Source organism: Mauremys mutica, chromosome 7, assembly GCF_020497125.1.
Source record: "Mauremys mutica isolate MM-2020 ecotype Southern chromosome 7, ASM2049712v1, whole genome shotgun sequence".
Lineage (NCBI taxonomy): Eukaryota > Metazoa > Chordata > Testudines > Geoemydidae > Mauremys > Mauremys mutica.
In genome coordinates, this window is record NC_059078.1 from 94781841 (window position 1) to 94805432 (window position 23592).

The 23592-nt window shown below is 41.1% G+C and overlaps 1 protein-coding gene across 2 annotated transcripts in view; it reads left to right on the top strand.

Annotated features, from left to right (window-relative positions):
• Positions 1-23227, top strand: part of PAPSS2 (3'-phosphoadenosine 5'-phosphosulfate synthase 2) — a 63213-nt gene extending 39986 nt beyond the window's left edge. The window contains exons 6-13 of one of the 2 annotated variants that reach the window (XM_045023001.1): positions 10-123; positions 1511-1622; positions 4833-4862; positions 5920-6125; positions 11838-11973; positions 16224-16492; positions 19118-19347; positions 19958-23227. In XM_045023001.1, coding sequence (XP_044878936.1) covers positions 10-123; positions 1511-1622; positions 4833-4862; positions 5920-6125; positions 11838-11973; positions 16224-16492; positions 19118-19347; positions 19958-20129 — 1269 coding nt within the window. In that variant the 3' untranslated portion in view covers positions 20130-23227. The remainder of the gene's footprint in view (positions 1-9; positions 124-1510; positions 1623-4832; positions 4863-5919; positions 6126-11837; positions 11974-16223; positions 16493-19117; positions 19348-19957) is intronic. The other variant, XM_045023002.1, reaches the window with a different exon arrangement.
• Positions 23228-23592: the final 365 nt, after the last annotated feature.

Genomic DNA, 23592 nt, shown 5'->3' on the forward strand with positions numbered 1-23592 from the left:
TCTTTTTAGAACATTGTTCCCAAAACTGTGATTGAGGATGTTCTTGAACTGTTTGTACCTGAAAATAAGATTGACCAGACCCGAGCTGATGCTAACATGCTGCCTACTCTAGAGATTACCAAGGTGGGAGAATAAAGAAAATGGCATTGTGTAGTACCTTGATAAGCCCTTTTATCAAAGTACTACACACGTTACAATACAGACATCTCCAAAGTGTGTGGAACTCTGTTGCTTTCTGATTACTGCAAGTCCTATGATTAATGCAAGCCCTAATACTACACAAACGTGAATGGTTCAAGGGTTACTACCAGTTAAAAACAAATGAAAAAGCAACACAACAGCAACATGTAAATTATACAGTGCTATCTACACAACATTTTTCCATTTGTTATGTTTTCTTTTTGACATTAATAAATCCTGTACCACTAAAGTTGCATCATTAGTGTTTAGATGCCTTGCTCCTGACTGTAGGACTCCTTGTCAGATGGAATTGAAGACTTTGAAATCCAGATTTAGGTTGTTTATTCTGATGAGCATTATAGAAATGATTCTTATGGATAGCTCAGTGGTTTGAGCATTGGCCTGCTAAAACCCAGGGTTGTAAGTTCAATCCTTGAGGGGGCCACTTAGGGATCTGGGGCAAAAACTGGTCCTGCTAGTGAAGGCAGGGGGCTGGACTCGATGACCTTTCGAGGTCCCTTTCAGTTCTAGGAGATTGGTATATCTCCAGTAACTGTACTCCGGTCTTAATTGTATCTTCTAAAGATTGTAAAATGTCCTGGGAGGCATGTATTATACGTAGAAATATAATTTTATATTGTCACATAATTGCAGTAAAACACAGTTAATTAGACTTACAAAATAAGACTTTCAAAGACCAGCATATATTTTATCCTCTAAAAGTTTAAAAATCACAATTAGTATTATTTATAGCCAATACACTTTTATAGTCTTTCAAATAAAATTGAAAAATTGATTGTCTGTAATAGCCCTCTCTATTAAGACTTATTTTTATATTGAACTATAACTGAGAGATTATCTTAAAGAATTTACCAGTGGACAAATATTTGTGAATAGTCTTTATCAGACCGTACAATTTGCTGGGTTTGTGCTATGGCCTATGTTCAACATAAAACTTCAGTAAGCACTGTGGCCAAAATTTTCATCTGGGCTCAGCCTGGTGTCTTATATTGGCTGCGTTTTGTCTCTGCAAAATGGCACCCATTCCTTTTGTGACTTCAAGTGGAGTACGGGTGCAAATGTTAGCAACATCATTGAAGCAAATTAAGGTGCAGGGATGTAAGGGAGGTGAAGATTTCTGCTTAACAATCTTAAAAAGAAAAAAAACACTTTGGGAATCCTTCTGAATGAAAGTTGTGTTTATAAATGTACTATATTAAAGAAACTGGTAGCACTTATGCACAAGATTGTTCTTAGATTTCTTTAGCCATCAGTTCTATCTTTGAAGCATTATCTGGTAATACAAGTAATATCTGATTATTTTTTTCAGTTGGATCTACAGTGGGTCCAAGTCCTGAGTGAAGGTTGGGCCACGCCACTGAAAGGATTTATGCGTGAGACAGAATATTTGCAAGTTATCCATTTTGGCACCCTCATGGATGGTATGATTTCCTGCTTTCAACATTTTTTGTTTTAAAACTTCCAAACAGCCTTAAAAATTGTTTGAAAAGTTTAAATGAAATATGATAGTTGTCAATTATATATCAAAGATTAATCTACACTTAATGTTTGTTTAATTCCTCTCTCTTGATGAATGTGGCACCTGAGCAAATAGCTTTATAAAAAACCTTGAGAATGGCAAGTGGATTCATTTAACTAAGTGGAAGAATTTTAAAACTGACATAGTCTATTTTATTATGGAAGGGCTCCCAATGCCACATACACTGATTCCATTAACTGGCAGTTCAAATATTTGAATATTGAATGTAAACTTTTCCAGCTCAATTGTACGGAATTAAATACAAATGCAGTATCAAGGCCACTGCCTAAGGAGATTTCGAGACTGAGTTTGTTGTCCCTGTAGAAAAGAAGACCTGTACATTGGAAACAGAAGCCTGTATATGTTTTCCAATGATATATTTTGTCTTCTTTCTTAAGGCTTAGAAGCATAACCATGGACCTGAAATTTCATCTCTCATTAGCAATATACTGAAAGGCTAACCTTCCTTGGTTTTGGAGAAGGTAATCAAAGAGATGGCGGTGAAGGAACTAGAGTTGCATCTTGGCCTGAGAACAAGTAGATGGTCCTGTCCCTGATTTTAGATACGGGTTTAGTAGAGTCACTTCCTAACCGTGCATGCAGTTAAGATGTCCATGTTGATTTTTATCAGAGGGGTAGCCGTGTTAGTCTGGTTCTGTAGAAGCAGCAAAGAATCCTGTGGCACCTTATAGACTAACAGACGTTTTGCAGCATGAGCTTTCGTGGGTGAATACCCACTTCTTCGGATGCAAGCCGAAGCACGGATGCAAGCATGAAAGCTCATGCTGCAAAACGTCTGTTAGTCTATAAGGTGCCACAGGATTCTTTGCTGCTTCATGTTGATTTTGTTAGATCTTTTAGCAGCTGTTGATATAATTGACCAGAAGGTTTTGTTGACTTGCTTTTGGAAGCTTGAAAGAATGGCTGGAAATTGTGAATTTGATCTTTCCTCTCTGAGGCCCCAAACCCTCATGCAAAGTAATAACTCACTTTAACTAACTGAGACTACTCACAGAGTAAGGTACTGCTCAAAGTAAATAAGGAATGAAAAATCAGACCCTAACAGACTAAAAAAGGGGCTAATTAATATTGACTCTTCCATTGTAAAAGCTTCCCTCTGGAGTTCTGAATTGTCACCACTACTGTTCCATGTGTACGTACCACCAACATTTTGACTTGCAGCATCGCTAATATGCAGGTGACACTCAAAACCACGTCTCCTGGTCATCAAATCCACAACTGTGGTCTTTTTGCTGATCCCAGTGCCTGATAAGCTAATTTGGTCTCATCAATATTTATGTTCAACCTCATGAGACAAAAGTGATGAAGCCAGGAACAGGGCAAGTGTAGCTTTTTCAATACAGTTTGCAGTCTAAAGATCATGCGCCGTAATCCTTGCTTTTGGATTTCCAGGTGGCTCTGGTGGCCCCAAGTGCCTCTCATGCAGACCTCACCACAATAATCCACACCTCTGTAACTTCCAGGTTAAACTACTGTTTTGTTGCTACACTTGAATATCACCATGAAGCACCATTTGTACAGATTGCAGTGGCTCATCACTTGAGTGGGATGCCCCATGATGAGTTCACAGCGCCAGTGCTCTGTTGCTTGTACTGAATGTCTATTTTCTTTTGTTTTGTTTTTCATACTGTTGGTTACTATGTGTAGAGCCCTAACTGGCCTGGGACTCACTTATCACAGAACTTGCTTTTTGCATTGTGTGTATTACCTTTGCTGCCTGTTTTAGTTAAGTTTTTTTCAGTTACAGTCCCATGCCACTGGCATCTGCTGTCTCTGGTGGTCTGAGTTTGGTGGTCACTGTGTATCTGTTGGACTGGCTTTGACTAACATTTCGAGAGCAGGAAGTGAGGTTCTCTGATTTTCTTTCAGTGCAAAGCCCTTATTTCTTTATTGGTGATTTTATTTAGTAATGTAAAGTGGTTGGGTGCAGACGCAGTGGACACCATTATATGTTCCTAAATAAACGTTTGGGACTAGACTTTCAAAAAAAGATGGGCAAGTCATCCTGCCTGATTAGCTTAGAGTTTGAACCCTCAGCCTAGGACTGACTAAAAAGTAGTTATGTCTTGAAATGATGCAATCAGAACAAAGTGAGCAGTAGAAGCATTGGCACTTACCTGTCCAAGTTGTGTGTTACCAGTTTTTACTACTAATAATACATTTTGAGTTCTATAACCTCTCAGTAATAAGTCACACTTACATTTTAGTAATTTGGCTATGTACAAAAATGCCTGCCTTAAATATGTTTCACTGTATCTGCAGGGTATACTGAGGTGCCTTGTAAAGTATTTAACCTCTCCTCTGAAACAAGAAGTCACGTGTGTGGTAGCATAAGAGATACAGTCCAAACATGTATAAATATGTAATTTCATTTTATTTACTTTCAAATGGCTCATAAGGTATATTAATAAGATATATTAATTAAATTAGTGCCACACAGATTTATTGAGTGGTGCTGTTCTCCCCTTTAGAGATGAGAAGTAGTGTGCTCCAAAATTGTTAGGACAGAGTCAGAAAATAACATGACTAATACGGCTGGTTGAATACTTTCTGTCAAAAGTTCTTCAACAGAAAATTGGGTTTTCAACTAAATGAATTTTTTTGTGACAAGTGTCGTCTGCTTTCTGTGGAAAACAGAGCTTTTGCTGAAAAAACAAGTTTTCAGCTGAAAATGTTGTTTATTTTTATGCAGGACTAACCCCTACACTTTTCAATCAGCTCTACTAATGAATGCTTTTGAATGCATGCAGCTGGCACACAGCACTTGGATTGTCTTACCTGTTATGTATATATTTTCTGAAGATTTCATTATGGAGAAACTGTACACATTTAACATTTTGGGGGTGAAATACGTGTTATGTAAACAGGTAGCAAATTAAATAAATAGCACTGAACCATACAGAATAACATTTATGTTGACAGCAAAATAGGAAAAAATATAGTATTGACAGCGCAAGGAAATATCCAAACTAAAAATTATGCAATAGCTGTTTGAAGTTTCAGATTGATTTGGTTCTTGAATCTATTATTGTAAAAGTTATTTTTGGGGAAGATAAAAACTTAGGTGTTAATTATGTTTTTATTCCCCTAGGAAAGGGTAGAGTTGGTATAGCTCTAGTTGGTATGTATTTAATTGTTTTCCAGATACTATGGAAATAATTACAATTAGAGATTTTAACATAAATTATATAAAATGCCATAGAAAAATAAAATCTAAATTAGATCTGGAACTGGCACCAAGTTGTTTATGATCCAACCAGTTATACATAATACCAGACCTACCATACACCATTAACTGTGATCATGAGAATACTAATCATATAACTTTGCAAGTTGTATTTGCATATATCATAAGTGACTGTTGTTCTGTGTATTGTAATTAAAGCTGGAATACATAACCCAAAATGATTTATTTAAGAAATTATTCCGTGTTTTGTTGCCACTTTGGCTTTACTAATTGATAACTTTGAGTATTGGTTGGTATTATTTAAATAAAAATACCTGATATGAGGTTGCACTTTTGACTTTTTAAACATACTTCTGAATAATTTGTGAAAGCATGTTTCAGTCAGGAAGATTGAAACGAAGGGAAATTTACCTGGTTGGATCACACATGACTACATTTTAAGTACCTGATTGTGCATGAAGCTAATTTAAAACTGCTACACATAGATGAATGATAAACATTTTATAAAAAATGAAATAAAGAATGGCAAAATCTACATAGTATTAAAATCATAACATGAAAAATCTCCAGGATGCTAAATCGGCAGAATCCCTGAGATCTTTTCAATATTCTGTGTGGCATTAGTATTACCTACATGTCAAACCAGAACAAAATAATTTGTCTTAGATGGCCAAGTAATCACTGTCACAGTTACAACTGCTAAATTGTTTAATGATTCTTTCTTATGAATTTTAAGTCTTATAAGGAAACAATAGGTATATTTCCAAGCAAAAACATGGAGAAAAACCGAACCCCAGAGTAAAATCAGTATGGTCATGTGGTTAATTGAATGAGGTCATTAGACCAATTGATCCAGCGTCTATGATCATTCAATCAGTCCTGGGTTAGGACTTCCTCTTTTGGAACATTTTCATCAGAGCCATTTGTGTGTGGGAGAGAGATGCTCTAGCCTTTTTAAGTATATTAAAATATGGTGGTGTTCTTATCGCAGATGGCGTTATTAACCTGAGCATTCCCATTGTGCTCCCTGTTGCTACGGAAGATAAGAAACGGCTGGATGACTGCACTGCATTTGCACTTGAGTATAATGGCCAAAGGGTAGCAATCCTCAGAAACATAGAGTTCTATGAACATAGGAAGGAGGAGCGCTGTGCGCGTGTGTGGGGGACAACGTGTGTGAAGCACCCACATGTCAAAGTAAGTGTATTAGTAATTTCCCTGTTTGCAATAATAAGTCTTCAGGAATTAAAAACTAAGGCAACCTGTAAAGTAGAGAGCATGCAATAGTAAATTTCCTATTGGGAATATACATGGCGTTTTCTGTACTCTCTCAAAGTAAAATACAAGGAACCATTCACTGGAAAAGATCGCATTAGGATTGCAAAGGAGAATTGATTTCTTGACATGTAAACAGTCCCTGAACATCATGTTTATTGGTTAACGAGAGAGCAATTTATTCCATCAAGCTCATGGAACTCGAACTCAAAATCAAATACGTGGGGTGGGAGTGGGTATAGAACACCACAAAAGAGCTGGAGAGTTTTCTACAAAAGCTCATTACATACATAAACATGTTCACATTTATCTAATACTTTCATTCCTTAAATTTCCATGAATCAGTGGTTTGGTTTTCTCTGTGATGCTATTCAACGTTCTAACACTGCAAATCATTGCAAGAGCTGGAATTGAGGCATGAAACAACACATAATTAAAATGAATTTTGAATGGTGCTTTTTACTTCTTTCTACTAATCATAGAAGAATGTTGGGATTTTTTTAATTTTCTGCATCTAATTTTTATCCACCTACTCTGAACAAAAATACAAATAATAATTTTCATTAGTATGTGGTACCATATTAGTTTTCAGTGTGTCTTTGCTTAAAATGAGTAGTCAACTTTGTCTACTTTCAAAAACAGCAGCCATGTTAATTCTGCTTATGCATAATGAAAACAATAAGGTGTTTGATGATCTGCAATTGCTATGTTTTATATTTGTGGGAATTTGTGTAATAATGCCAGTGACTGTGGGGACCACTGTGAAATCGCCGAGAAGAAAAGAACCCCTGGAATACTGGGTATTTAATGCAGAAAAGAGAAACAAAACATGCAGTGTGAAGGCCAACATCCAGAACCTCGGCTGACGTAAATCAGTATAGGTGTATTGACTCTGGTGGAGCTATGTCTGCTTATACCAGTTGAGTGGCATTTGTTAAAACAACAAGATACCAGATAAATACACGCTAGATGAAAGACTACAATACAGCACAATTCCTAGGTGTTTTAAGGCTGGTTCAGTGGCACGTACAGGAGTTGACTGATACTGTTATTTACCTTTGGGGTTAACTTTGGAGTTCCAGAATACTATAGGTTACATTTTGAGCTCTAAAGTCTAGCAGGAACTCCATAGTAGTCCCACGGGCAGGAGTTATGTGAAAAGACCCATTGAATGGAAGCATTTTGGGTCGCCCTTACAACAGCCCCTCCTCAGCTAGTGCTGTGTGCTACTTGAACTTTGCCGGAGCACTACAGTTCCCCACCCAGAAGAAGGAAGACTGTTTCTGCTTTTTATTGTTGTTTCTTTCCTCTCCTGGCAGACTTTCTACCATCAGGTTGCATGGAGCCTGAGGTGCATTTAACCTTATCTGTTGCATTTATGTAGTGTTTTCCACCCTGACTCTTCCAAAAGAAAATGTATCCAGTAATTAAAAAACAAAAACAAAGAAGATTAAGTATCAGAGGGGTAGCCATGTTAGTCTGGATCTGTAAAAGCAGCAAAGAGTCCGGTGGCACCTTATAGACTAACAGACATATTGGAGCATGAGCTTTCCGTGGGTGAATACCCACTTCGTCGGGTGCATGACAATTAAAGATTAATGTATAAGCAGATTAAATATATAAGCAGAATCATGCCTAAATAAAATGTTTTTGAAAGTTTTCATCCAGGATTTGGGTGAAAGTGATGAGGAAATGATAGATTTAATGATTCTAAGGAAAGGAAGGAGTAAGAACAGCAGAATAAAGTCAATGGAATTCAAAATGCAGACTTGAACTGAACTGGTTGGTATGTTTCCATGTGAAGAAAATCTAAGGGAAAAAGGAATTCAGAATTGCTGACAGTGTCTCAAAGAGGCAATATTAAAGGCACAGCAGCTAACTATCCCAATGCAAAGGAGAGATAGGAAGAATAATAAGAGGCCAATACGGCTCCATCAGGAGCTGTTTAATGATCAGAAAATCAAAAAGCAATCCTACAAAAAGTGGAGACATGGACAGATTGCCAAGGAGGAGTACAAAAGAATAGCACAAGCATATAGGGATAAAATCAGAAAGGCTAAGACACAAAATGAGTTACACCAAGCAAAGGACATAAAAGGCGATAAGAAGAGGATCTATAACTACAATTATTAGAGGGGTAGCTGTGTTAGTCTGGATCTGTAATAGGTGACAAAGAGTCCTGTTGCACCTTATAGACTAACAGAAGTATTGGAGCATGAGCTTTTGTGGGTGAATATGAAAGTGGGTATTCACAAGACGAACTGGGTATTCACCCACGAAAGCTCATGCTCCAATACTTCTATTAGTCTATAAGGTGCCACAGGACTCTTTGTTGCTTTTTATAAATACAATGTAAGCAGGGAATGGTCCCGGTATTGTGGGGAACTTTCCTGGCTTCTGCACTACCCCTGTGAAGTGGGCTAGGGAAAGGATCTGAGTCCTCGCTCCCATTTCCTTTACCCAGGGGCCTCCCTACCCTTGAGGACTCCCCTTCAACTCTCCTGTCTGGCAGAGTCCTCGTAACCCCAGCAAGGCTGGGCCCAGGATTCCTGGGGGGCTCGACTCTCAGCCCTGCTGTGGTCCCCTAGGACAGAGGCTAGGGTGTCCTCACTCCGGGGTGCTCTCTCTGCACTGGGCACTTCCCTGACCCCTGATCATTTCATACAATTTAAAGCAAATACAAGTTGTTTAATTAACAATTAATTTAAAAGAAGAATAAGGAAAAATGGGAAAGGTTAAAAGAAAACACATCACCCCACTCTGTGGCAGGGAACATTACAAACAGTGTCTCTGGACATCAGGGCACTTCACAGTCTGTTTCTTGTAGGTCCCAGGCCTCCTTCTCAAGCCCTGGCTGTGCTGCAGGGATGCTGCGGGTTGAACACTTGCAGTGGTGGTGGCCGGACACTTGTAATGGTGGTGGCCACACACCTCTGGGTTTTGGGTGGTGGGACCCTTCTTCCCAGCATCAGCCCCCCGTCGGGTAAGATCCCCCTCCCAGTCCGGCCTGCAAGGACCCTTGGCTTGGGGTGTCTTTCTGCACTGGGCCCTTTGCCCAGGGTTCCCCCTTGGCTGGCCCCAGTTGCTCACCACATCTGGCTCTGTGGCTGCAGTTCTGCTCCCAGCACAGGATATGCTCTCTCCCTGGACTGTCTCTGGCTCTGCTCCCAACTCTGACCTGCTTCCTGAGCTGCTTTTCTAGCCCCACTGGATCTGGCACAGCTCTGCTCTCCAGCTCAGCTTGGGCCCCTGCTCTCTCCTTCGCTTGGCCCCACTCTGTCTGACCCAGGCAATTCCAGCTCACACGGAGGACGGGACCCCCCTGGCCTCCTGACTCCCTGATTAGCCTGCCTGCCTTGTCAATCAGGCTCAGAGGCTGACCTGGAGCATTGGCCTCTCCGCAGTCTTTTAGTGCTGGGAGCTAGCCAACCAAAACACTCCCACTGAATGTTAGTAAGGGGGCAAGAGTCCCCTTACACAATATGAGCAAGAGAAAAATGAAGGGAAGTGTAGGTCCACTACTTAGCAGGGAAGAAGAGCTGATAACAAATGACATCAAGAAGGCTGAATTGTTTAATGCCTGTTTTGTCATTACAAAAATTAATTGTGACCAGATACTCAACACAGTTAATATTAACAAGGGGGAAAGAACATTATCCAGAATAAGGAAATAACAGGTTTAAGTATATTTAGATAAGTTAGATGTATTCAGAACAGCAGAGCATGATGTAATTCTCCTAGCTAGTTTAAAGAACTAGCTGAGTCAATACTGGAACTATTAAATATTATCTTTGCACGGTCACGGAGGATGGTGCAGGACCCAGACAACTGGAGAAGAACAAACATTAAGAAGAACAAACATATAGTTAAAAAGGGGAACAAAGAGATCCCGAGAATTATAAACCAGGCAGCCTAACTTCCAGAAAGACACTGAAACAAATTATTAATCAATTTGTAAGCACCTGGAGGATAATACGGTTGTAAGGAAGAGCCAGCATGGATTTGTCAAGAACAAATCATGCCAAACCAACCTAATTTCCGTCTTTGACAAGGGTTACTGGTCCATGGATTGGGGAAGCTGTAGACATGATATATTTTGATTTTAGGAAGGCTTTTGACACAGTCCCACATAACATTCTCAGAAGCAAACTAGGGAAATGTGGTCTAGTTGAAATTATTATAAGGTGAGCGCATAACTGGTTGAAAGACCATAAGTAAAAAGCAGTTATCAATGATTTGCTGTAAACTGGGGGGACCTATCCAGTGGGGTTCCCAAGGGGCCTGTCTTGGGTCTGGTACTATTCTATATTTCCATTAATGGCTTAGATAATGAAGTGAAGAGTATGTTATGAAATCCACAGATTACACCAAACTGGGAGGGGTTGCAAGCACTTTGGAGGACAGGATTAGAATTCAAAACAACTTTGACAAATTGGAAAATTGGTCTAAATCAACAAGATGAAATTTAGGGCTTGTCTATACTTAAAACACTGCAGCGACACACCTGTACCACTGCACCTGCACCACTGTAGAGCTTCAGTGAAGATGCTGCCTACTCTGACAGGAGGGGTTCTCCCGTCGGTATAGGTAATCTACTTCCCCAAGAGGTGGTAGCTAGTATGATGGGAGAATTCTCCCGTCAACCTAGCACTGTCTAAACTGGGGATTAGGCTGGTTTAACTGGATTTTTCAGACCCCTGAGCAACGTTGTTATACCGACCTAATTTCCTAGTGTAGACTAGGCCTTGGGAAAGACAAGTGCAAAGTACTTCATTTAGGAAAGAAAAATCAAATGCACAACTACAAAATAGTAAACAACGGGCTAGGCAGTAGTACTGCTGAAAAAGATCTGGGGGTTGAAGAGAATTACAAATTGAATATGAGCCAACAATGTGATGCAATTGTAAAAAAGGCTAATATTCTGACATCTGTTAACAAGAGTGTTGTATGTAAGGCTCAGGAAGTAATTGTCCTGCTTTACTCAGCCCTCGTGAGGCCTCACCTGCACTACTGTGTCCAGCCTGGGCACCCCACTTTAAGAAAGATGTGGACAAATTGGAGAGAGTCCAGAGGAGAGCAACAAAAATGATAAAAGGTTTAGAAAACCTGACCTCTGAGGAAAGGTTTAAAAAACTGGGCATGTTTAGTCTTGAGAAAAGAAGACTTGGTTTAGGGGCAGAGAAGAGAGGGGAGCTGGTAACAGCCTTTAAATATGTTTAGAGTTGTTATAAAGAGGACATAGTCAATTGTTTTCCATCTCCACTGAAGGTAGGACAAGATATAATGGACTTACTCTGCAGCAAGGGAGATTTAGGTTAGATATTAGGAAAAACTTTCTAACTATATGGATAGTTAAGCACTGAACTAAACTTCAAGGGAGGTGGTGGAGGTTTTTAAGAACTGGTTAGACAATCACTTGTCAATATACTTAGTCTTACCTCAGCCTAGATGACCTGGCAAAGTCCCCGCTAGCCCTGCATTTCAAGGAGAGAAACACTTAGGTTAGATGCAGCCACTCAGTAAGTCACTGATAGTTGTACTGTGGAGGCATTTAATGAAAGATAAAATGAACACAAATGTTTTAGTATTTAGCAGATATTCCATGACTAATATGTATATATATATGATTTGTAGATGGTGATGGAAAGTGGGGATTGGTTGGCTGGTGGTGATCTTCATGTGTTAGAGAAAATAAAATGGAACGATGGACTGGACCAGTACCGTTTGACACCACTGGAGCTCAAACAGAAGTTTAAAGAAATGAATGCTGGTGAGCATATGACTTTGTGGTATTACACCCTCTTCACAATCTCAGCTGGGCTAGTGCCTAATTATCCTTTGTCTCCCTACTAAAAGATCCTCATGTTGAGACAACTATCACAAGACTAATTACGATAAAGTGGAGCTGAAGCTAGATAATTGCATGCGGAAAATTACCTAGCTACTCTGAAACCTAATAGGAAAACTACCTTAAAACATTCTAATAGATCTGTTCCTGTTGCACATGTGTGATGTGAAAATTAGACATTTCTCAGACTTCTTGCATTGAATTATTTTGCTGAGGTTGATCAAAAACTATGTGAATAATTAACAGTTCTCTTTATTATCAGCTCAAAAATGAAATCATATCGTAGATCTAAATGTAAGGCTTGGTTTAGTCTTCTCTTCTAAAATTCTGCATCTAATAATAAACAACTTCAAGGGCTTTGCAGTTTTCTCATCATAGTGTTGATAGAAAATATTCTTATTAATACGAATAATAATTTGAGTAGATTAGTACTATTTAGTTGAGATTCACTAGAAATCACAGGCTTGTCATGTAGCGGCATGCTATTTGTGCCAAATTCAGTCTGATTTTTCCCCTGCACATGCCTCCCTGGTTAAACAGGGAGCACCATAACAGCAGACCCCACTTTCTTCCTGCCACTGGGATCTGTTGTCACCGCAAATAAGAAGGGTGAGAGGATGGAACCAGTTGCACCCACAAGACAGAACTTTCTTGGCAGATGAAGAGTGTTGCTATATTGAAACTCTATTGTGTTAGTGCCTGGAAAGCTTCACCAACATTAAAGAGACTAGATGGTGACTAGACTTCTGTTGGTGAAAGAGACAAGCTTTTGACCTGCACAGAGCTCTTCATCAGGTCTGGGAAAGGTTCTCGGAGGATATGTCTGCACTGCAGTTACACACCCATGGCTGATCTGGGCCTGCTGAGTTGGGCTCACAGGGCTGTTTAATTGCAGCCCCTCTTTCTTGCCCTCCCCAGCACTCACCCCCACCACTGTCACTGCATGTGCTCCTAGGGCCCCTCTCAGGTCCAGGAATCTCCCTCGCCTCCCCCATGGTGGGTGCTGGGGGGTGCTGCATGCGCCTGCTCCCCTGCCGTTCCCCCTGACTGTAGCCTCCCTCGGGGTGAGGGATGGGGCTGCCTCCCTGCCCAGCATGGGGCAGGAGCGGTGACTGTGGGCGGGGGGCCCCCTGTGCTGCTGGAGGGTCCCACCGGAAAAGGGAAGGGTCTGAGGTGGAAGGGCAGGCTCAGTCAGTCTGCCCTGGCAGTGGAGATGGGGGGCACTAGCACCTTGCAGCAGCAGTTGCTGCAGGGAGGCAGCATGGAGCTGCATGAAAGAGACAGAAGGCTTGGCTACACTTGCAAGTTGCAGCGCTGGTAGAGGCTTTCCAGCGCTGCAATTAGTAACCATCCACACCTGCAAGGCACATCCAGCGCTGCAACTCCCTGGCTGCAGCGCTGGCTGTACACCTGGCCGGGTTGGGGTGTAGCGATTGCAGCGCTGGTGATCCAGCGCTGCTCATCAAGTGTGGACACACACCAGCGCTTTTATTGGCCTCCAGGGAATAAGGAGATATCCCAGAATGCTTTTAACTAAATTACTCCCTTTGTTTTGTTATGCAGCCTCTCTTTGTTTTGTTGTGAACCTCCGGAGCTCCGAGCTCCGTTTCTACCGGAGCTGTTTATCAGCTCCTGTTTGCTGTGATCAATCTGTGAACAATCAAATGAGATCCTCCTCCCTGTTGTGAACGAGCTCTGTGGAGCTCCTCCGTTGCCGCTGCTGCTATCTAAAAAACAAACAAAGCTCCTGTTTGCTGTGATCATCTGTACCTGGCTGTAAACAATCAAATAGAGGCAGGCAGGGAAACAGTGGGGAGTCCTGTTGCCTGCAGGCTGTTTGCAATTAAGAGTTAAGACTAAGGGGTCGGAAAAATGTTCTGATTTTTCAAGTCAGGAAGCTAACACACAGTGTTGGCTCCAAAAATCCACTCTCTCTCTCCCCCCGCTCCCTGTCACACTAGAGCCCACTCCACCCCCCTCTTTTGAAAAGCACGTTGCGGCCACTTGAATGCTGGGATAGCTGCCCATAATGCATCACTCCCAACAGCGCTGGAAATGCTGCAAATGTGGCCACACACCAGCGCTGGTAGCTGTGAGTGTGGCCACACACCAGCGCTGCTCCTATACAGCTGGATGACCAGCGCTGCAAACTACCAGCGCTGCAAACCGTAAGTGTAGCCAAGCCCAGAGACTCTCTGTTCCAGGGCCCCGGGAAGGCAAGAGGGGGCCGGGGGACACTCAGGGGGTGGGGGCAGTAGGTGGGGCCGGCGGGGGGGGACCCGGCCCCAAATATTGGTGGAGCTGGGCTCTGAATATTGCTGGTGCCCGGGCACCACATGGGAATATAACTCGCCACCTATGCCCGCAAGCTGGAGTTAACTGGCATGGGCCAGCTGCAGGTTTTTAATTGCAGTGTAGACATACCCAGAGTATCACAGCTAAATACAAGGTGGAACAGATTGTTTAGCCTAAGTAGTTAACACATATCCTAAGGGACCATTCAAGATGAAGTGGTCCATTAACACCTCTGCAATCATAGGACAAAAAACAGGGATTAGTAGGTTACAGATGGTTGTAATAAACCATAAATCTGCAGTCCCTCTTCAGTCTGCGATTTTTTGTGTTTACCAAAGTTATTTAGGCTCCCATGCTCATCGTTTGAAAGTGTTGGGCAGATTTCCTTTGAGAACGAGGACTGAGAGGGCAGATGTGGAGTGATCATTTTAGGAAATGTTTTTCTTTTAACATTTTTCTGTGTGAGTTCATTTGAGAGCATAGTGTTTGTCTCATTTCACCCATGTAGTTATTATTGGGGCATTTAATGCAATGGATGAGGCACATCACACGCTGTGATAGGCATGTGTAGGACACCCAGAACTTGAAAGGTGTGGGGGGTTTTGGGGGGGGGGATTGATCATCATAGCAGTGAAGATATGTCTGCAGGTTTTGCATCTGTTGTTCTGGCAAAGTGTGGTGCTGCTTTGGGTTGTCTCCTGGTTGGTGGGGAACTTGCATCTTACGAAATGCTTGATGAGGTTGGGGGGTTCTTTGAAGGCCAAAAGAGGAGGTTCAGGAAACATTTCTTTGAGTCCCCATCAAGTGTGAGTTGTAATTGTTTAATAATACCCGATGGGTTCCAGTGCTCCAGGACACCAAGTGACAAGTCGGGGGGTGTGGTTTGAGGAGCTTTTTTTCCCCCCCCCTCTTTATTGAAGCAGGTTCTCTTGGGGTATTTGGGTGGCCTGTTTCATGATGCGATCTACTTCTCTGGTGTGTATTTGGTGAAGGCAGGTTTAAGTTTCTTAAGGTGCAGATCCTGGGCTTTTATCCTGGGCAGTGTTGCCCAGAGGATTCAGGGGGCCTGGGGCAAAGCAATTTCAGGGGCCCCTTCCATAAAAAAAAGTTGCAATACTATAGAATACTATATTCTCGTGGGGGCCCCTGCAGGACCCGGGGCCTCGGGCAAATTGCCCCACTTGGCCCCCTCCCCCTCTGGGCAGCCCTGATCCTGGAACCAGCACAGCTACAACACTGCAATCACCAAAACATGTCATACTGGGGAAAGAAGTTCCACAAGTCACCTACAACTCTGCATAACAAATTTGGCCTTGTTTTAGAAGGCAGAGGGTGCTTTTATTGTAGATTTTCCAAACTCCCTAAGCATTTCATTGAACTTTGAAAACAAACAAATACATATTTTCAGAAGTGAAGTTTAGAGGATGTGATGTAGATTGGAAATGCACTTTTTAATGAGAAGTGAAAAATACGTTGGCCACAGTGGGATGATATAACCAAGATCAACCTCATGGAAAATGTGCACAATGAAAAAATTTCACAGAGCACTTAAGAGGAATAATACATATGTAATTTAAATATTGTAGGAACCATTCCATGGGAAGATAAGGTTGCTTATTTTGTTTTCTTGTTCTGTGTTTGTGCAGCACCTAGCACAATGGGATCCTGGTCCATAACTAGGGCTCCCAGGCACTATGGTAATACAGATCATTCATACAAATAATAATATCAGGGAACATAAACAGCAGAGGTTGTCATAATTTGATGCTCATGACTTACATAGTCTATAAATGTACTTCCTGTTAGGTGTTCGGGTTAGTGCAGTTGTTCATCATCTTATTGGGCTTATGACACTGTTCTGAATCTTTCTTTCTTAGATGCTGTATTTGCATTTCAACTGCGCAACCCTGTCCACAATGGTCATGCTCTGCTCATGCAGGACACCAAAAGCCATCTGCTGGAAAGAGGTTACAAACATCCGGTGCTTCTGCTGCACCCTCTAGGAGGCTGGACCAAAGAGGATGATGTGCCACTAGAGTGGCGAATGAAGCAGCATGCAGCTGTGCTTGAGGAACATGTCCTAGACCCAAAGTCAACTATTGTTGCAATCTTCCCTTCTCCCATGTTGTATGCTGGTCCAACAGAGGTAATGTATTTCTTTACTTCAAGGTGTTGGTTGTTATTTTTCACAGAATTTTAAATCCATAAATATGGCTTTATTCAGAGAAGTGACATAGTAAGTGACATTTGAGGTTCCCTATTCATTCTGCAAAGGAAGCTTCCATATCAACTCTGCTAACAGTACAAGTTCGATAAGATTTGCTAATTGACAGAATTAAAAGATCAGACCAATATCTGAAAAAGTCCAGCTGTAAATTTTGCTTCATAAATCATCAGATTAGATTTTGCCATAGTGGGTCTGCAACCTGGTAATCTTGGTTCTGGACATAACCTAAACACACATGACTGAAAAACAGGGAGTACATAAGAGCCATTTTTATTGAGCTACATTTGAGGCAATCATTTTTATTTAGTTACTTACATTTTTCACTGCTTGTGCTGCATTTGATACAAATATAAATACTTTTTACCAACATAATCTAAAAGCAGACTTCCTAAATGATAAAACTGTCCCACTCCTCTTTGAGTACCTGTGCTATCCCCCAAAGCATCAGTGAATGGGGGACTTTTTAATAGTCATCTAATATGTTTACATATTTCCTTCAGTGTTCACCACATGAATGCACCTTTGTTGTATCATCACATTAGCCAGGGGTTCAAATTTTCAAAAGGCCTAGACCTCACAGAAATACCCACGTCTGCCATCTCGGCCTCCATGAGTACTGGCAACTTGTTACGTCTCCCATGAGTTTTCCCTCCTTCTACCCTGAGCCATCTGAATTTCCCCGGTAGGTCTCTTCTCATCCCTACCTAGGGTGACCAGACAGCAAATGTGAAAAATCAGGACGGGGGTGGGGGTAATAGGAGTATATATAAGAAAAATACCCCAAAATCGGGACTGTCCCTGTGAAATTGGGACATCTGGTCACCCTATCCCTACTTGCTTGCAGGGTACCTTGTACTGTACTTTGTACTGCCCACCACTCAGTCTATCTGCCTTCCCTTACTGCTTCTCCATCTACTCATTTTGTGCTGGACACTTTATTTGGAGGCAGTGGAGCTGCTATAGCTAAACCTGTGGCATTATCTCCTGAGAGGTCTGCGTTGGCAGTGACTGCTTGGAGAACAGGCCTGTGCTGAAGGTGAAGGCTACACGGGGCAGTGGAGATGTGATGGGTAACTGGGCTTTTGACTCCTATTAATTTCCACTCCTTTGGGCATTTCTGGTCATGGACACTCATTGCTTCAATTTCCCCCGGTAATTCTTTCCCTAAAGCTAGCGTGACCAGATGTCCCGATTTTATAGGGACAATCCTGATTTTGGGATCTTTTTTTTATATAGGCTCCTATTATCCCCCCTCTCCTGTCCCAATTTTTCACACTTGCTATCTGGTCACCCAATCTAAAGCTAAGGAATAAATATCCCGAGATAGGCAAGTGTGGAGGTTAGGATAAAAGCATTAAGGAATCAGAACTTTCCTCACAGTTTCATCTGCTCATGCAGCATATAGCTGTCTCAGCTGGGCAGTCACTTGGCTACAGTGTAGGAACCTTCAGCCTCTACCCTTCACAAGAGCTTTTACAAAAGTTTGTGCCTCATGGCTATTAAATAACTAGTAAATAGAACTACAATATTATATAAATCCTGAGAGAAAGGAATAGTAATTTATTCCTGGGGGAATTACTTAGCCTTTTTAACTAGTAATTTCAGTGACACTAGCATTATTTACACAGCCCCCCAGGGGTGCAGGACATTTGGTGGTTATACATTTTTTACTGGAGATGGACTGTCTCAATTTCTATTTAAATATTGAGAGGGTGACAAAGGGGAAGGGAATACAGCTGATCAGAGACATTGTACAGGTTGTGAGGCACAGAGAGTACATATATCCAGCCACATTCTGTGCTGCCCCTTGCAGGAGAGACAAACCAAGAGAGGACTGAGGTGCGAAGGTGGCTTTACCTCTGGGATTCTTTCTAGGCCTGGCTGGGGTGGTCTGTCTGGCCTCCTGGAGAGACTGGGGCAACTCTCACATGTAATCAAGATTATGGCAGTCAGTTCTTGGTGGCCCCAATAGAGAGAGGAATTAATATTAAAGTAATTAAGGATGCCCTATTCTTTCCCATTTCACAAAAGGCCCCAATTATCCAGCCAGCCACACGTAAGTTATGGCATATATTCAACTATTAGTAAATAAAGAGACTTGTAAAGTGTTCACTCTTCAGCTTTCTTCAGTTATGGCCTCTCAGTTTTCAGGCATCATTTCACTTAAGCAGTTCTGTGATCAGACAGAGAGAAAGCAAATGATCTCATGTACTCTTACAGCTGTAAAAAACAGAACAAAAATCAGTTTCTCTCTGTCTACAACTTCCACTAGATGCATCCTTTGCAGAAATTTAATTTTGGACCAGTTTCATTTTATTTAAGCAGAGGAAGTGAAAGCAGCGGTAGATGAAAGTGAAGTGGGTAACTCTATAATCAGAAACAACAAATAGCCTGCTGAAGAGTGTCATTCTTTTCATGCGTGTCCAGATAAAGACATTGCCTAGCTTTGAAACATTTTTTATTAAAGCAAGACAAAAATATTGACATGCTATGTCCAGTGTCGGCCTGCATTTAAATAATGGTATTTGTGTTGCACCTTCCCAGGTTCAGTGGCATTGTAGGGCTCGAATGATTGCTGGAGCCAATTTCTACATTGTGGGCCGAGACCCTGCAGGCATGCCCCATCCAGAGACCAAGAAAGACTTGTATGAGCCCACACAAGGAGGGAAGGTCTTGAGCATGGCACCAGGCCTGGCCTCTGTGGAAATCATTCCCTTCAGAGTTGCAGCATACAATAAAGTAAAAAAGGCCATGATTTTCTACGATCCAGAAAGGTAACACAGTGAATGACAACCTGCTTTAAAGTAGCCCATATTGTATTTAAATATTATTTAATATTTTAAAGGATTTCTTAAGGGTCGCAGTTTAGCAGAAGAAAGGAAAAGTTTTGTAGTATTTTAGATAACTTGGTTGTAAATGAAATAAAAGAACTAAGGGATGAAAAGACCTATATGAGGAGCCTGCCTGCCTGCCTGCCAGCACAGGATACAACACCCAGACAAAGGAGTTAGCGCATATGAAACTAACGCTATGCTTGATGTTGTTTCTTAACCTTTTTGGTAAAGATCATTTAGGAAACAACAGTAGAAATACTTCTCCTTATTTATAGAAAAGTATTTTATATTTAATAATATAATGTAATAGTGAAAATAGAGGTCCTTTTAATAGAGGCCCTGTTGCGTCTTATTGCTGCTGGTAAATTTGCACATGAAGATAAAGATTTGTGCCATTAGTGCTTACAGAGTTAGTGAAGACCTCGTACCAGCAATTTTCAGATTAAATTCTGAGGACAGCCAAAAAAAATTTTTTTTGAAAAGATTTGGCTTTGATGCACTTAAGGAGATTAAATTTACTGATTTCATCCATATGTCTGTTCTGTGGTAGGCACGATGAATTTGACTTCATCTCTGGAACACGCATGAGAAAGCTTGCTCGAGAAGGCGAAAATCCACCTGATGGGTTCATGGCCCCAAAAGCCTGGAAAGTCTTAACTGAATACTACAAATCACTGGAAAAAAATATTAATTCTATTTTTCCTCAAAAATATGGCTATTAAGAGTGAGCTCTGATTGATTGTATTGTATTACAGATCACTTAGTTTGCATTTTCAATACCCTAATGCTAGGATAGAACATTTTCTAATAGGGTCAAACTGTTTTTGAATGTATGTATTTTGGGCCTGGCCCTTCTCCCACTAAATTATTGGGAATTTTCCTTTCAACCTCAAAGGGAGCAGCAGCAGGTCTGTTATTTATAGTAGAATGTGGCTCTATATGATGATTGTCCAAAGCCATATTAGGACTGGCCAGTTGGACATCTTTAGTGGTGTCATAGTGGTACACCAACCCCCAAAGGTGCACAGTTTGACCTTATAGCCATGATGTAGTTACGTATCCCTTATGCTCTTTAAATCAGTTACAAACTGAAAATGAGAAATAAATGATTTACTGTATTCCCTTTATTCCTTAAGAAGCCCATCTTCTGCAATGGGCAGAAGGATTTTCTTTAGCACGTACATGGGTTTCTGTTGTCCACCACACACCCCTCTCTTTCTAATGCCTCCTACTTAAACTTGGACTTTTCAGTCAAGAAACTGAACTAAGCTTTATTGCAGCTCCAAGTTTAGCTTTCTACATAAGAGACAATTTGAAGCAGCCCAGCTTGAGTGCCACGGTGAGGCTGGGAGAAGTGGTGCGTGCTTTAACTTTTGAGTCCTGCATTGAGGGCTCCCAGTGGCACTTTCCCTCCCCACCCAGAACTGAAGGGGAGCTGGCCTGCTTTGACTGCAGGAAGCTGTACTAGGAGATGCCTGAAACCCTTAGACTGCTCTCACTTCATCTGTTTTATAGCAGTGTAATTCCACTGACCAGAGTGGAGTTATTTCTGATTTACACTGGTGCATGTGATTTGAGAATCAGGATCCCAGTTCAGCTGATTGAATAAAGAGGCCAAGTTTAGGTGGGGACAGTTTAAAATAGTGTGTTCACACTCTAGACTGTCAAGCTAGCCCCTTTCTGGCCACTTTCTAGCCTTTTTTCTATTATAAAAGCTAATGTAGTCAAATATAACGCTTCCACTTGCCAATAGAAAAAGGAAACAAACTGGCCACAACCTGTTCCTGAAAGGCCATTTTGGCTCCAGGAGGTTGGGAAAGGTGTCACTGAGAAAGCTAGAAAAATTACTTTGCTATGCAGTACAAATTTTAGAGAGAGTGTTTAACACCCATTCCCTGGCTTATGTTTTCCATACAGGAAGGCTAGCCCCTGGTGCCCCCCCCCCCCCATCACCCTTCAGAAAGGTTAGCTTTAAACATGTTGGTTTTTTGTTTTTTTTTCCAAATTAAGCATATTTACTGTAACTGCAGTAAGCCCATCCAGGACGTGCATTAACCGAGTATGGAAGAAGACACTCTCCCATCAGTTTCATGCCCATAATGTACACGTCATGGACCAACAGCCTATTAAGGCCCATCATGTTGCAGCTTACTGATATTCTAAAGAGGGGAAAAAAAATAAGGCACGTTCGTTTTATCACTGTCTGCCAGAGATTGGGGTGAGGGTGAGGAACAGCTGGCTGCAGCTCTATCTAGAAAAAGCAGTAATGAAAATGGCAGATGGGAAAATATGGTGAATTGTACATGCCTCTTTAATGGAGAGTGTGTGTGTTGCCTGTTGTTGCTTCATGTGGTAATGTGGGAGAGGGGCTAGGATCTCCAGGTGCTATTTGACTGGGGGGATGTTGGGGTTTTTCCCCATCCGGCCAGGAGGTTGCAACAGTTTCTTTTGGACATGGGTCTGGTTACTGTGATCAATTCTTGTTTGCCACCTTGTGATTACTAAAGTGAACTCTTCTGAGAGCTGTACCATAAATCCATCTGGAAATGTAAGCTGGTGCAGGATGTGGCAGATCACTGGGGAAGCAGGCTCACTGTGCACACACTATATTAGTCTTCCAATCTGCATTAGTGGCCATTGTGTTTCTGGGTGATGTTGAGGTTGTTAGCTTTGATCTAGAAAGCCCTGATTGGCTTGGAATCTCCCTATGTGAGAAGTCACCTCTCTTCCCTGCACCGTATTGCCATATTTGTAGTCAGCAGAGGCATTGTGTACACTGGAGACTCCTCAGTCTAGAAGAGAAGGAAGGGTTAACAGGTTGTCCCTGTGGAGAGACCCAGGCCTAGACTTTGTAACTCACTACTTCCCTCAAATAAGCCCAAATCTTTGACTTAGAACATGCTCCAAAGCCCATCTACTTTCATGGGCTTCTGGGAAAAAGAAAACGTATGAGAGCTGCTGAAGTAATGGTTGGTATTTACTGGAGACTTGTAGGAGCTTATTACCTCCATGAAGATGATATTGTGTTGTTCATTTTCTAGGGAAAATATACACAATTATTGTAGGAATTAATATAAGTGATTTCAGTCTCTGATCTTGCAGATATATATAATTAATATATAAATCAGAATACTTTAATGGGTGTCCAAAAACTGGTTAAAAGGTGTTGAAAATGAAATGAATAGCATTCTTCTCATTTTGCAGTTTAATTATAAAAAAATCTATACATAGTAAAACAATCATGCTTCTGCTTGTAATTTAGTTTAGTAAAATATATATTAAGTGAAATTGTTTTGCTGTGCCCATTGTGCATGCACATAATTACAGAAGCAATTCAAAATGTTATTTTAAAGCATTTTAGTTTTCAAATGTTTCCAGCTTCTTATTGCTTTTAAAAATCTAGAGTAAGGAACCAAAAGTTGTATTATACCTCAAAAAATTAAATACTACAAATGTAACACTAGAAGCTAAAAATATATTACACAATAGTGCCTTTTATATTCAGGCCCTCTGGCAGGGACCTGAAAGACAAAAGTAATACTGTGACTTATAATTAATATTTGATATTTTAAATAGTGGTGTCACATTTTTTAACCTTAAAACAAAGAAATGGTCTGTGAAAAAGCAGTAAAACCAAATGGTTACAGCAAAACAAAAATTATTCCTTTAGGATAGTGGAGTACACTCAGTCCATTCGCTAGTATTTTTATAGTATATTTATTAAAGACTGGAATTTGTGCCTTGACTGATGCATCACATGATTTATAATATATTCTGAACTTGATACTCTGTTATTAAACATTTACTTTTAGTACAAATATATATTTCTCTGTCTAAATATTTGCTTGTCATTTGTGAAATTTTTTTTAAACTAGTAAGCTCAGAGGGGTAAGGAGGCCCCAAAGGCTTTCTGAAATGTATTCACACCCAAACTTACCTGTAAGGGAATGCAGACTGTCAGCATTAAATTTACATGAGTTCTCTCACTGCCTTGCTGTTCCTGACCTTCTAATCTCCAGGGGTTTGGCAAACACGGGAGAGTAGCCACTGAAAACTTATTGGATCAATACTAGCAGCACCTGTTACAGCCAGTTTCCTGAACTATCCTTTCCTTATTACTGTCTTATAGCATGGTTGCGGCATGAGGATTAACATACCGTATATACTCATTCATAAGCTGGTTCA